General features: G+C 43.4%; 1 protein-coding gene across 3 annotated transcripts in view; it reads left to right on the top strand.

The window, feature by feature from the left end:
- The window catches only part of LOC137162931 (gap junction beta-6 protein), a 65,906-nt gene that overhangs the window by 24,884 nt on the left and 26,065 nt on the right, over nt 1-14,957 (top strand). Inside the window, exon 2 of one of the 3 annotated variants that reach the window (XR_010922577.1) lies at nt 852-1,020. The exons of 1 other annotated variant lie outside the window; for it this stretch is intronic. Coding sequence is in view for 1 of the 2 variants with exons in the window: in XM_067562841.1 (XP_067418942.1) it covers nt 10,203-10,277 (75 nt within the window). In the remaining variant the exon portion in view is untranslated. Of the gene's footprint in view, nt 1-851; nt 1,021-10,202; nt 10,278-14,957 lie in introns of those variants that run through there. One more of the 3 variants, XM_067562841.1, reaches the window with a different exon arrangement.

The raw sequence follows: 14,957 nt of genomic DNA, 5'->3' as shown, positions 1-14,957 counted from the left end.
TTTACCAACCCTAATCAGGGTGAAGTAGCAGTCATGGTCTCAATAGCTATCAATAATGCTCCCCAAGTACAGAGTTCCCTTTATTCTTGTGCTGTGGTGTCTCCCTTCTACCTATGGCCTTACAGAAATAATAACCAGAGAAACACATCAGGCATCAGAGAATGGAGGCTGTGAGGAAAAGGATGCTGCCGGTGATCCTTTGCGGCATGATGGTGGTGGATTAGACACTCCCCCCTGACTGTCCTCTTTCCCACTGCAGCACATACAAACTACTCATGTTTTATGCAAAAGGGAGGAGATGAGGATATTGAGGCTGGTATCCTAGAGATCACAGGAGCTCCAAGCAGGGTGGGGGCAAGTCCAAACAGCTGTAATGGAGCTTCTGCATTCACTGGTTCCTGGTGTTTCATAGACCTGCAGGAATCATAGGCCCTGGAACCAGGGGTGCTGCTGCACCCCCTGACTTGAAGTGGTTTCTATCATCGACAGGGTTTACAGTTTGGTTCAATGTCCCTCAGCACCCCCACTATACAAATTGGTCTAGCACCACTGGCAGGAATTTCATCATTATTACCACCTGAATGAAAGCCCATCTCAAAAAAAATATATATATAGTAAGGTTAATTACATCTGTCTGAGGCCCTTACTCATCAGCTGCTTCCTTGTTTTATAATGACATTCTGAAGAGACATGTTTGACTCACCTTATTTAAAACATCTCTGAAGGGGCAAGCGTGTAGCTACCACACCTTCTTCTTGCCTGTGATCATATGTCATTTAGAAGAGAGCAAGCCTTAGGTGACTTTAAAGATTGACTTTAGTGCACACCAGTATTTTAACTTGTCCTTTCAGATGTGACAAAAGCCAAGTAAAGGAAGATAACAAGACATTTTAAGGTAGGTTAAAGTTTAAAGTAACTCATTTCAGTATAGCAATCCCTGATCACAACAGTTCTATTTATACACTGGTTTATGCTCAATAATGAAGTTGCCAGATGACATTTCAATTTCACTCCTCATTTCAATTCAATTTTACTAAATGGCAGTCTTACGAGTAGCTTTTTGAGACAGTGCAGGATTCGAGTTTGCTCTTATAAACCAGCTGGCTAACTCACTGTAGAGCAAAAAAGCAAGTTCCTATCCTGAACCTACAGGTTGGACTACTCAGAGCACAGAGCTGGCATACTTCAGAGATTTAAGCCCACACCCACATGGCATGTGCATTTCAATATCACTCAGATTATCTTTCATCATCAATTAGGCTTAAGCCTGTATGTTCAGATATGGTTAGCTGAGCAATAGAAGAGGGAAATATGAGTCACTTATATATAATGACCTCACTAGTGCAATGTGTTCTAGAACTTTGCATGTAAGAATCAGACTTTACTGAACTATTTGTTTTGAGTGATGTTGCCTATTTCCTGTTTCCTTCTTTTCGTGCTTGTGCAGCTGCCATGCATGTAAAGGGAAGTGGCTTATACACACTTTGAAAGGACAATCGAGAATTTTATGTGCTGGGCATGAAGGATTGAGTTTAGGCTAGCAGATCTCTTTTTTTTTTTTTTTTATTGTATTGTGTTAATGTGCGCTACATATTTCCTAGGGTTTTCTCTTACAGAATATTGTTTTTGTTATGGATCCATAGTGGGGAATGGCTGAAATTTGTATTTGAATTGCTGTATGGAGATGATACAGCATATTTCAATCCTCCTGTGTGCTGGCCCTCAAACACTATGCACAGCCAAATTTCAGCCATTGGACCACTGAATATTTCTCAGTAACAGGCAATGGGACCTCACCCATACCTTTAGTTATCATCTTGGTGGGGGCAGCTTGGAGACCTTATATATTTTTTTCAAAGCTCTTTTAGGATGGCTGGCTGGCATGTCCCCATGGTCCCATTTCTCGTCAGGTGGCTATCTGGCCCATGGCTCTCATGAACCTCATCCTTCCAGCAGCCAGCAAGTATACCCACTGCCAACCCCAATCTTCTAGTGATCTTCATGGGATGGGAAGAGTAATGATGGCCAGCCCTCCTATCATCACCCTTTATTCAGCATAAGTGAGGCTGAAAGTCTCCTCCTGGTCCTGCCAATCCTGCTCTCGCCGGCTAAGACTGAAGTGCCGTGGGCTGTCAGATGGAGAAAACAATATTAATACTGATCAAGTGAATAAGCGACTCTAGTTTGGACCTACCCCTGACAAACACCTACTTCAACTCTGCAAGAATATTCTTTGGCCCGTTCATCTTTGGAAAGATTCCTGGACACGCACAGTGCAACTCCATAGTGAGGTTATGAGCCTACAGAGCAGAGGCAGCAGCACTGGGAGGGCCTGCCCTGTCCCCCTGCTGCTGAGTGGGGGAGAGAACCAGGCCATCTACCCCACAGAACAGGACATGGGAGATCCTTGGCTGGCATCAGGCCTACTCATTGGCCTCCCAAGCAGTCAAGCTAAGCAGCTGCTCTGACCATGCTGAGAGAAGAGTCGTAGGGTTCAGGGCCAGGGGTGGTTCCTCTAGAATGTGATGACGGGTAATGACCAACAGTTAGCTGTCTGTTGGAGGGAACAAGGGAGAGCATTGCCATTCCTATGAGGCCAGTGGAGGAGGGGTTATTTTCTCTGTTTTCTCCAGCAGGCCAGCCCAGAGATACCACTGGCAGGACATTCTTCATTCCTATCTCTACACTGAGGGAAGCGGGAATGGGGGCCATGATCATTGTCTCATTTCTAATCTCTCTCTGCCAGCACACAGCTAAGGGGAGAGGGGCAGTTATTGGACTACAGGGAGAGCAAAACAACTTCTGCTGCCAGCAATACACTGTCAGCAGCCGTGGGAGGGGCCAGTCAAACTCTCAGCCATGCAAATGCACCTGAAAATTGTTGGGTTGAACTGGGATGGGCCAACAGAGCCAACATTCTGTTGTTTAACACATGTTTATATTCGGTTTCCCTCTCCCTGCAGTCTGCTTCCCTTCGGCTCTGTGCTATAAGAGGCATCTTAGTATGATAGGCAAAGATGCCTGATATAAAGAAGACACAGTGGGTCAACCACTGCCCTTGGTTGCATCCATGCAGCCCTACTAGACAGTTTTGTTGCATCCATGCAGTTCAGGGCCGAATATGAGCCCTGTGCATTAATGACAATCACATACTCTTCCCCAGTACGTTGCAGAGAAAGAGGAAGGAGTGATAAAAACTTCATGGGATTGGGCTAGAGGAAGGATGGTGATGGGTTAAAACACAGGTCCATGGATCAGTTGGCTTAGGTGCTTTTCCTGGCCTTGTCACAGATCTCTTGTGGCAAGTTATCTAACCTCTCTGGGCTTCATTGTGTCCCAAGGAAAGAACACTGCCCTGGCTGAGAGGGTCCTTTCATTAATGTTTATAGAGGGCTTTGAGATCTTTAAGTAGAAAGGGCTCCATGAACGTAGTGTTCTTATTAGTGTTCTGCGGTGCCAGGGAGAGTTCAGGCTTCATTCTGACGCTGCAGAGGTCGCTTGTTCAGCCCTTCTAGATACAGTGCCGATTGATACCATTGATGTCACTTGATAATGACCCACCAATGACCGGTTAAAGAGCTGAAGGGCATCTCACCCTCTCTCCTGCTTAAAGGAGTTGTGGTTGCAGCTTGGGTCCTTCAGGGTAGGAAAGGAGGAGGGGTCTTAAGAATGCTGATCATTCTCTGGAAGGACTCTCTAACCACAAGGATAAAAGCTGCTTTTCTTTTTTTCTTAGTTTTATGTGGAATGAGACCTTTCCTGCCTCCTGAGATCCTCACCAAAGATGGAAACTCTAGTGAATAGTCTACTTAAAAAGAACCTTGAATATAGAAATGCAAAAATCTTATCTTCTTATTAACTTGTTCCGTTAAACCTGAATGTTTCAGGGCAAAACAAACCTCTAGTTGATCCCAGGCACATCCCCTGCTGCCCCCTAAACCAGAGGCACAACACACCCCGTCTTAGCCTTTGCTGGCTTTCTGCAATCTGACTCTGAATCTGATTGCATGCTTCCGTACACAGAGCCCCCCTTCCCTTTTCCCGCAAGCAGGGCCAGGTACACCTGAGCAATTAAAATAATAGTTTACAATTTTATTTCAGTATTCCATACCCCTATGAGCAATTTATCCCATAATTGCCTGCTGCAGGGTTTCTTGCATCTTCTTCTGAAGCATCCAGTGTTGGTCTCCATCAGACAGAGGATACTGGACTAGATGAACCATGGGTCTGAACAGGTTTTGCAGTGCCTATGTACTCGTCGGTATTGTTTCATTTATTACATACATTTTTGAATTTCCATCCACAAAATGTGTTTGATTGACATATGAACACATAAATCTAATCCCTGATAACATGAAGGTACACTCTCTGTTTAGATAAGGCTTCCAATTCAAAATACCTGTAATCATACACGTAAACTAGGGACATGCTTTTACCTTGTAGAAAATCACCACTGGGCAGTAATTGTTCACAATAAAAACTCCTGAAGTCTTCTTTCCTAGCACAAGAGTGAAGTACTCCCAAACCCCTGGGTGGAGCCTTCAACTCAACACACCTCTGAGTGGGCAGGGATTTTGCAATGTGGGAAAGCCACACCCTCCGTTGTTGTTCTGCTGCATTTCAAATAGCAGGAAGAGTTGGGAATGTGCTTTACTGGCCCATAGGGAATGTTCCCCAACTTTTTCTGCTCTGCTGTGTGCATCTGTGTAGCAATCTAATTCTTTCAGAATGTAGAACATCAGGATTGCCAAATAGACCCAGGTTACGTGGAGGTTGACACTTGTTTGTCTCATGACGCACAGATAGTCCCGAGCTCCATGTCCCAATGGAACTGGGGATTTCCCTGTTTATTGTGTCTCCAGATAAAATGTGCTCCGTTGACAAGTAAATGGATGGTTTTTCTAACAGCCAGCCCTGCAATGTCATTCTGGGGTTGGAGACCTGAGCTGGGTCCTTTACAGTTTGTGCATCATCATTAATACTGGTAATACATATTCTGCAGGCCAGGCTATGCCCTCACTTTCAAGGCCAGAAGGGACCATTATGATCATCCAGTCTGACCTCCAGTGTAACACAGGCCATAGATCTTCCCCAAAATAACTCCTAGAGCAGATCTCTTAGAAAAACATCCAATCTTGATTTAAAAATTGCCATTGATGACGCATGCCAACACAACCCTTGGTAAATTCTTCCAATGTTCCGTAGAAATGCCTGTTATGCCTGTGTAACCTCGTTGTCTCCAGATTATGCCGTTGGTGCCACCTGTGTAACTTTATTGCCTCTAGTGGGCTTGCACAGTTGTAAGTGATGGGGCTTGTAATTAGAACTTCCATCTTGCTGCTGATGTACAAGAAGGAATTGAATTTGACACTATCTGTCGTAAGAACATAAAAACGGCCATAATGGGTTGGACCAATGGTCCATCTAGTCTAGTATGCTGTCTTCTGACAGTGGCCAGTGCCTGATGTTTCAGAGGGAATAAACAGAACAGGGCCTTTATCAAGTGATCCATCCCTTGTCAGCCATTTCTGACAGTCAGCTCTTTTGGCTGTGCAGCGCTAGCTAGCAAGAGTAAAAAGTGGTACAAAGTTATGTGAAGTTACTACTGTCAGCAGATGTGATTCTGAACATACACATCTGGTGAGTAAAAAGCTGCCAGTCTTACAGAATCACTTTGTAGAATAGAACCATGGTGTATTGGCCAGACCCAGTCTACAGTCCAAGTAAATCCTGAGGAATCTTCTCTACCAGGCCACTTCATGGTAACTACTGTAACCTTAGGGCAGGGCTCAACAAATTTGTTTTGGAGCTAGGAGCCAGCCCAAAAATTAAGGAGCCAGACAACGTGGGCTCAGCGGCGGGGCACCCTGACTGGAGCGCAGCAGCCACTCTCCCCTCCCGGCCCCTCCCCTTCGCCCCCGCCCCTCTCCCACAATGTGGGCCCAGCGGCAGGGTGCCCTGGCTGGAGCGCAGCAGCAGCCATGCTCCTCCGTCCCAGTCCTGCCACATGGGCGCAGTGGCGCCCTGGCCAAAGCGCGGCGGCCGCTCCCCCCAAACAAATACTAGGCGCCAGACTTAAATTTCTAGGTGCCATGGCGACCTGGCACCTGGGGTTTGTCGAGCCCTGCCTTAGGTTATAATAGCTCCTGTGCCTGATATTCCCCCCATCAGAGACATGGGCAGGTTGGGTCAATAAAGAAGTATGGTCACAGATCCTCTGACCACACCCTTCCTGCAGCCTGCCCCTCAAGTTTCCCTCCATAGTGGAACACAGGTGGTGTATTTTATGGGACCCAAGGCCTGTAATCCTGTTGGCAAACTGTCCTCATCCTGCTCCCCTTTCCCCAGAACTGTTCAGGTCCCTCTGTGTTCAGGGTCTTCCTTGCTATAGACAAGCAAGAAGGATTTGCCCCTTCCCGAGGGACCCAGGACTAGGATCTCCTCTTGTGACAGACTTTTCCTTCCCTCAGTGACTGCAAAGCTGTGGAGCTGACACAGCTGTGCCTTGGCTGCCTGAACCAAAGATCCCGTCTTCAAGTTTTTCTGATACAGATAATGGTCACCGGGTGGGAACACCAGTGAAAGGGAAAACAAGTCATCTTTTCAACTGATGGGGCAACCAGGCCTTCACCCTATGGGCTAGTCCCTTGTATGAAGCACAAGCTCAGAGCTGTGGCCAGCTCAGTGGTATGTGAGCCTGAGCAGAGGGAAGAACCAAATAGTGCTCCCACTCACCCTGCACATGGTCCTATGTTGAATTCCCAGAATCCTTACCCCAGTGTATGCCGTTCTCCCAGATACTTGAAAACTACTGCCCTTGCCATGAGGGATGAAAAAATGCCCTCCTAGCAGCATTGTGTCTTCTGGCCTCTGAAAGGGAATGAGAAAGAAGAATCACCTGCTTCAGTAGTGGCCTCGCTGGGCTTGGGGATGAAGAGGAGATGCCTGAGGCTTTGGCCACTTTCTCCTGTGGGAAAGGGGAGAGAAAGCTCAAGCTGGTTTTCCTGGCTGGAGCCTCTCTCATTCCCTAAAGGGGACCAGGGAAAAGCCTAGTGTTGTTCCCCAGGCTGTAAGAAACCTGAGGCCAGCTGCCACATCCTTCTAACCCCCCTTTGGTTGGTTGGATCGGGGAAGAGGAAGAGAAAGGAGGGTTGAGTGTGTGGTGAGCGGTTGTGGGAGAGGAATGGGATGCGTCAGAATACCAGGGAGGGGTGAGTGCGTGAGTGTAGGTGCCCTCTGCTAAACTGTGTCTTGGTTTTAGGTTACAAAAGTAACTGAGGCAGCGACTGGCTGTGTTTGCAGCATCACATTTTCATGTTGGCATCGCTGGCTCCTCTGAAATAATTTATGTATATTACCGCTTGTTTCTTACCATGCCCAGCTGTCAAAAGCACCCCATTTGAAAACACATTTCCTTGGTGTACACACGGATGCACAGACTCTGGTTGGCTGCTGTGTGCTTCAGATTAATCCATCCAAATCACTGTACAATCTGAACCAGCTGGTTGTTATTGCTAGCTAGTATTCCCATTGACTCTTCACGTCTGGCAATCTCACAAAAAGCATGTTTACAAACCCATTAACTGTCCCCTCTTTACAACTCACCAGTGATCAATTCAATCCGAGTTGCATCTCATGCTAGCAGGTAGCTTATTCTGTAAGACACTGCTGCTGTGAAGAGCAGCTCTAGGTTTCCATTGATGCGATACTTCTGTGCTCCATAGTAATGCTGCAGGTGTTAGCACAACTAATCCATTCCCTTCGCAGTGTAGGCTCACTCCCGCTGCAGAGATTTAAGAGCCAAGTGGCAGTGAGGTCTCATATTACCAAGCGTTTACTAATAATCACAGACCAAGCAGTATTATCAGAAATGGCTCCTGAATGAACAGAGACCGTGCTGTGATGTTGTATCACTGTATTATTGTGTTTGCTCACATGGGTTATGTCTACACAACAAGTGCTACAGTGGCTGAGCTACAGTGGCTCTGCAGCTATGCCGGTGTGGCGTAGACGTATATTGCGGAAGGCTTTTTCTGCCGATGTAGTAAATCCACCTCTCTAAGGTTGAGGGAAGAAGGTAGCTAGGTTGAGGGGAAAATTCTGCCATCGACCTAGCTGTGTCTACACCAAGGATTTTGACCTAATCACTGCACTGGGGGCATGACATTTTTTCACAGCCCTCAGTGATGAAGATAGTCAATCTAATTTTTAGGGTTAGACCAGGCCTTAGTTTGTTAATCCACTGATTCCCAGGGAAAGGATCTATTGTGGTATATTTTCAAGGGCTTTGCTCAGTCTAGTTTTAAATTACTTTTGTTACAGATCTTCCACCACTCTCTTTAAGAGGGTCGTAAAATTCACTGTAAGATCTATTTTTCTTCATTCTCAAACTCACATTTTCTTGTGCTCAGTTTCATCTCGCTGATCTTTAGTTCTACATGCTTGAGCCATCGTAAACACCTCCTCTCCCTCCCTGGTATCAATATTTGGGCATGAAATGGAGGGGTGAGAAGAAAGAAAGGGAAGAGCAGGAATTGTTACATTCATGCAAGGTACCACAAAAATTGGCTGCTCCACCAATGTGGCCACCTAATAAAGGTGTAGCAGAGCTGAACTCAGATTTTGGGACAGTCTGTTAATCAGGTGTTTGCCTTATAAAGGTCATTGCTTGTACGGGTTTCACTGTGTAGTGCAATAGTAAGTGGGAGAAGGGCAAATGCAAATATAATGTTGTTATGCTGGAACGTGCTAATGGCTGCCATCAAGCATGTCTTTGATCTATAGATAAATTACAGATCTAGTTAAATTGCAGTGTTATTGTCGCTGTGTTGGTTCCAGGATATAAGAGAGGTGAGGTGGATGAGGTAATATCTTTTATTGAACCAACTTCTGTTAGTGAAAGAGACAAGCTTTTGAGCTACACAGAGCGCTTCTTCAGGACTCCAGACCTTAGTTTCCAGACCGGAAGGAGCTCTGTAGCGCTGCCGCCAGAGAGTACGATGCCATGAGATCTTGCGGTGTTGCGTGCTGCCATGAGATCTGTGTACTCTGGCAGCAGCGCATGGAGCACAAGACACAGCGCTCCAAAAGTGCCTAGTATTTTGATTTATGGCCCACTTGAAGTACATTTAATTCAAATCTGGCCTGCCATAGCAAATGAGTTTGACACCCCTGTCCTAAGCAGAAGCTAAGCCCTGGGTTTCCCTGGAGACTTATTACAAATGCAGGATCTTGGGGATTGATTGGTTGCAGCTTGTGTGTGTGAGAGGCCAAAAGCCATGAGAAAACCAAGAGAAAGTTAGCTGCAGATAACAAGAGATGTAGTTGTGACAGTGGTCCTGAGATGTAACAGAGAGACATAGTTCATTGGAACACAGAACTGGCTGGACAGACAGGTTTGGAAGTTATGAGCAAGGAAACTGCCTGGTATTGTTTGTCCTTATGGTGTTCAAGGAAACAGGACTTTGTGTACATTCGTTGTAAATAAGCAGGATTGCACCAAAACCATACCTGACTCTATCATCCATTTCTCCTCCTAACAACCTTTCAAGGCCCCCAACACTGGCTAACTGCTCTGGACCAAAAAGACACAAGAGAATATTACATAATTATTAGTTATCTTTTGTATAACGCCAGCAGTGCATTAGTCACCTTTCTAAATGATAAGAAGACAAGATCTCTTCTTTTAAGAGCTTACAATCTGAATAGACATGATGCCAGTGCAAGAGAGGAATGGAAAGTTTAACTGAATTGTGAAGCTTAGCTCACACCTTGTTAGTACTGCTTCATTTTTGTTTGGATTGTTTTAAGGTAACAGAGTGGGCAAAAGAGACAGGTTCAAGCCCAGCAAATTTAGCAAAAATATTGCATTTAAAAATCTTGGAAGGTAAAGGATGCAGCTTTTGATAAACCAGGACTCCTTTGCCTAGAGGGAAATGTAAGTAGCTCCCTGCAGACATTCTTGAGAGCAAGACCTGCCCAAATTTTTGTATGCTTATTTGTTCTCCTATTCTTACATGTCTCCAAGTCTCTTCTTCTGAAGAATGAACCTCAAAAGTTCTCATGGAGGTCTTCACTGACTGTTTTCTCGCAACCATCGAGTTAAGCATTATACTCACATCAGCATATGATCAGGAGGCAGGAGTTTCTAAGGAAAGCATTTTACTCATCTCACGTTCCAAACAATTCTTTTTAACTTTCAGAATCCCACTTTCCTCAGGCAAAATTGCAGTTTTCATTCTTTACAACTCTTTGAAAGCACAGCAGTGGGAGAGCAGGTATGTTATTACTGACACTCCCTTTCAACTGACATTTTTACCTTTGTTCAACAGATGCTAATGAATGCTGAGTTTTTAAAGAGGAAATTTACTGATTTCATCCTGTTAAATCGCTCTGTACTTTTGTGTGAATTGAAGAAACTCTCTCCCTCCTTCTGTACTAGTAATCTGTCTTTGATTCCACTTTACTAATGTATAATAAAGATCATATAGGACATACAATTGGAGTAGCTCATAGTTTGCATGCCTCATTGTTTTTATTATGACATATGTCTCCTCCTTCCTCCCACTTATTGACATTGTTGTGATGTATAAACAGTCTATTTAGAAAATTTAGAAAATTAGATCATTTCCTTGGCCTCCCCATTTGGCATTTCATCATAAACTCTAGGGAAAATGGCTCTCCAGCCTCTTTATTAAGTGGATCACTCTCTCTCTCTATATATATATATATAAACATGTGTCTTGGCCAGGAAAAGTTAATAGCTATTATTTTATTACTATTACTCAATTCTTTTCTACTGTAGATGAAAGGTAACATCTTCAGCTCAATTTTAGATGGTCAGGGATTACTCATCTATTTAAAGGTAAGCACGAGTTTAAGTGTTTTTCTGAACTGAACCAGAGTGCTCAGCACCTTGCAGGATTGAGCAGTGCCTTTTTGTGCACTGTCTAAATCTTAGATTTGCCATCCCTCTGAAATAGGGATTATCTTTGTGTTATTTGTTTTTATCGTACCTAGTACAGTGGGGCCCTGATCATTGTTTTGGGCTGCTAGGTGCTAACACAATGGATATAATAAACATAATAATAATAATAATTAATACCTATCAGATATACAGAGGATGATGAAATACAGCAAAAAAAGTTAATGAAAACACAAATCCTAACCAGCATAAGATACCACTTTCTGGAAATAATTAGTGTATTACTTATTACTTTAGGGAAAAATCCATGCTGTTTGCCACATGACAGAATCTTTCCTGGTTTGCCAATCAACTTCCTTGGCAATGCAGTCATCCTATAACACCTTACATGGCCACAAAAATGTTCGTATAGTCTACAGGACTTACAGTCCAGTCCTAGGTATTCAGGACTGCACTGCAATCTTTTTACAACTCATTTTTGTTCCTCTGATATAGGTCCCAATCCTGCAAATTTAACTTTAAACAGATGAGTAATCCCTTTGTGTCAATAGGACTACTCATGTTTAAAGTTAGGCACAGTGTGTGTAGGAATGGGACGATATTATATGAAGAGCTGGAAAATGTAGCTGGTATTTTGGCTCAGTTTTAGGTTTTGTTACAAAGTTCAACCCACTTATCTTGAAAAATTGTGATTATGGTGGTTGAACCTGGAAAAATGAATCTGTATTTTTCAGAGTTATTTTAAAAGGGAAAACTACTCTGAAAAAAATGAATTAGTAATAAGAAAGCTCAGAATGTGCCTATATATTGCAATATTTTTTCTATTTATGTATCTTTTCTATATTGTGCTTTGCAAAAAAAAAAAGTGCTTTTTTAAAGCTTCTGTGATATTTCTGTGAATAGAAGTTGCCAGCACAATGTGTAGATGCTGGAAATAGCTCATGATAAAAATCTAGCACATAACAAAGACTTGTGGTTGATGTAAAACTGTATGGAATCAAAAAATCCAGTGTCATGTTGTGTGGTAACTAATTTTAACAAATGCTTCACAAAAACAAATAAAAAATATGGTCCTTACCCTGAAAAGTGCACTGTCTAGATTTGACGGGACACAAGTGGGGACAAAAACAGATATAGGGTGATGTGAGGAAGGGCAAGGGTGACAGTAATAAGGCTATGTGGTAGCTCAGGCATGTACACATATTCAAGGTTCTGTTCATTATTTTCTCTGCGGGTTGTCAGAGTTCCCTTCAGAGAGAAGCCAAAAATGAGATTAATATGTAATTTTTGTTCCTTGAAAAATAGATAGTAAAGAGAAAACTATTGCAACATTTTGGAAGCCTCATAGTCTGTAAGGGTAGAAATAGAACACAGAACTCAAACTGAACATTGCAGGAAAGCTGGGAACTGATAACAGGATAGTTTCTTTGCTCTTTATCCTGAAAAAAATAAGAGTAAGCAACAAGTTAAACACTGGTAAACATTTGCTTTAGGTAATGAGAAAAAATGGGATCTCAGATAGATTTTCCATTCCTGACCACTAGAGCCACTTTCTGATAGGGAGATTACTGACTACTCTGTTTTGTGCTCATTTAGTCAAAGATTTTAATTGAGATTTCATATACTAGGACAGCTGTAACTTTGATTATTGCACTGTGATATCACCATGACAGGTGGCATTCCATAGTTAGGGATCAATTCTGCAAACACTTCTATATGTGAATACATTTACTTATGCCAGTAGTCCCTGTGGCTGTTCACATGAGTATGCACGATTTTGTAGGATCAGGCCCTCAGGTATTAAGGGGAAGGTACCCAGCTGGTGTAGATTATATGAGAGCTCCATTTCAAGTCAAAGGAGATACAGTATGACAATTGGCACCAGTTGAGGATCTATCCCTTAGTCTTTTGTTTTTCACTTATCTATCCTCCAGAAAGTTGGGGAAGTTAGACGTGATCACTGACAGAGTTAGTCCCCCACCTACCACCCATGATAGCTACAGTTATTTTGTTGTGAATAATAATACTTTCAGCTGTGAATATGCACTCAGGCTTAACACAAGTCAGAGATCAAAGAAAATATTCAATCACCATAATCATATTTTTTTGCCAAAGTCAAGGATCTTCTCTTGTGACTATAACATAATGGTTGTCACAGATCAGGGCAACTGTATATGTATTCCCCATCCCTGGGCCACTCTAGGCTCCCAGCTCCTCAGGTATTGCTTCTCTTGAGCAGACATGTGTCTCTCTCCCTCCTGACTGGGCTCTTTCCAGATTGCACAGGTCCCTGCCTACACTGTGATATCCTTTGCAAGCCAGACATCCTCAACAAGCCAGCATCTGGACTGTGCTTTCTCTCCAAAGGATATTAACAGCATGATTGCCTGCATGACCACACAGCTCTTTCAAAGCAAGCACATTTATTCTTAAGGTGAAAGCATTACAGAGAAACATAGTAAAAACAATAAAAGAACCTATAAGCATGCTGAAAAGCTTACCAGAGATCACCCAACTCCAACCTCGGGCTCTGGTAGGTATCGGTCCTTCAAAATCCACAACTGTGTTTTCTCCATGGTTACAGGGTCATAACTGTGTCAGATTCAGAACCAGAACCCCCAGGAATATCTCAGTCTTTCCTTTATACAGCTTGGGCCTTTGATCTTGGCCTTATCTAACAGATAATTAGCAGACAATGGCCCACACCTCAGTGTGTAGCTTCAAAAAGCTGTTTTTTTGTGTAACTAGAGGTGGGGAATTTGCATTCACCTTCCCCTAGATATTCCCCAGGAAAACCGCTTTGTGCTTTTTGTTCCAAAAGTCCATTCTTGCCTGGCATATTGTCCAGTACAGTCCTTGAACCTCCCGGGTCTCACATTTAGACACCTCCCCCACTTGAGAGGTTACATACAATAATACATAAACCATTCATTTAATTCAATGGACTCCAAAGATACTTAAACATAATTCAATAAGGTCTCCCAATGATATGGTAGGAAACTGCCATAGCTGTCTGGTCTGGTCACAGCTGCCATATCTGATCTGATCAAAAACCTATCATATGTAAAAAAATTGGCAAGTCAGATAAAGAGCAGCAAGGCCGTATAACAATGTGATAGGAATAGCCATAGAAGAAGAGAGTAACCAGTTTAAGGAGCTAAGGCTCAGCTCCTCAAATAAAGGTATTATTTATTTAGCTGCTAAATTCCCATTGAAATCAATAGAAACCTAAATACATTTGAGGATCTGGGCCTACGTGAATCAAGGCACATTTAGGACTGATTTGGATCCCATTCTCCTGGGTCCCATAAATCCATGCACAAATTACAACTCTAGGACTTGATCCAGCCTCCCTTTAAAAGTTGACTATCAGTCCTTGTTTTGTATAGCATCTGTCCTACAGACGAGCAGGACTATTTTTAACCCCACTCCTGTCTTGCTTCCGCTATTATGGCAGTGGGCCCTGCGGGACCCGCAGGATCCCGGCCCTGCTGCAAGACTCTACTGTAGACTGTAGCTCATGATGCTTTACACAGTTTCATAAAAGAGTTACAAGCATTTAGCTAATGTCAGAGGGAATAAAATGAAAATGAGCAGGCATTGGCAGACAGATCTGTTTTTAACAGAGTGCTGAGATAGTATGGTGCTGAGTGCTATAAAATCTAAGAGAGCAGTCAGCTTGGAGTTCTGAATGGAGGATGTCTGGAACTGAGGTGCTGCTATTGTTCTGTTGAACCTGACCATTGAAAAATGGCTCTTGTACCTAACATGGTTTTTGTTTCATATCTTAAGAGGGCTTATTTTTTTTAAAACTAATTTGTTTTCTTTTTTACATATGATCAGGTCTAATGCAGTCATTTTAGTCCCTCCACAGAATGAAGCCTAAGCAAAAGGCTATGTCTACACTACATCATTTACAGCTGCGCTGGTGTAGCACTTCTGGTAAAGATGCTCTAAGCTGACAGGAGAGAGCTCTCTCTCAGTGGCTTAATAACTCCTGCCTCCATGAGAGGTGGCAGCTATGTTGGTGGGA

The sequence above is a fragment of the Emydura macquarii genome, unplaced genomic scaffold (assembly GCF_026122565.2).
Source record: "Emydura macquarii macquarii isolate MOO-44397 ecotype Brisbane River unplaced genomic scaffold, CSIRO-AGI_Emac_v2 contig_2473, whole genome shotgun sequence".
Taxonomy (NCBI): Eukaryota; Metazoa; Chordata; order Testudines; family Chelidae; genus Emydura; species Emydura macquarii.
Note: the sequence above shows the minus strand (reverse complement) of the source record. Positions and strands in the feature narration are given on the sequence as shown.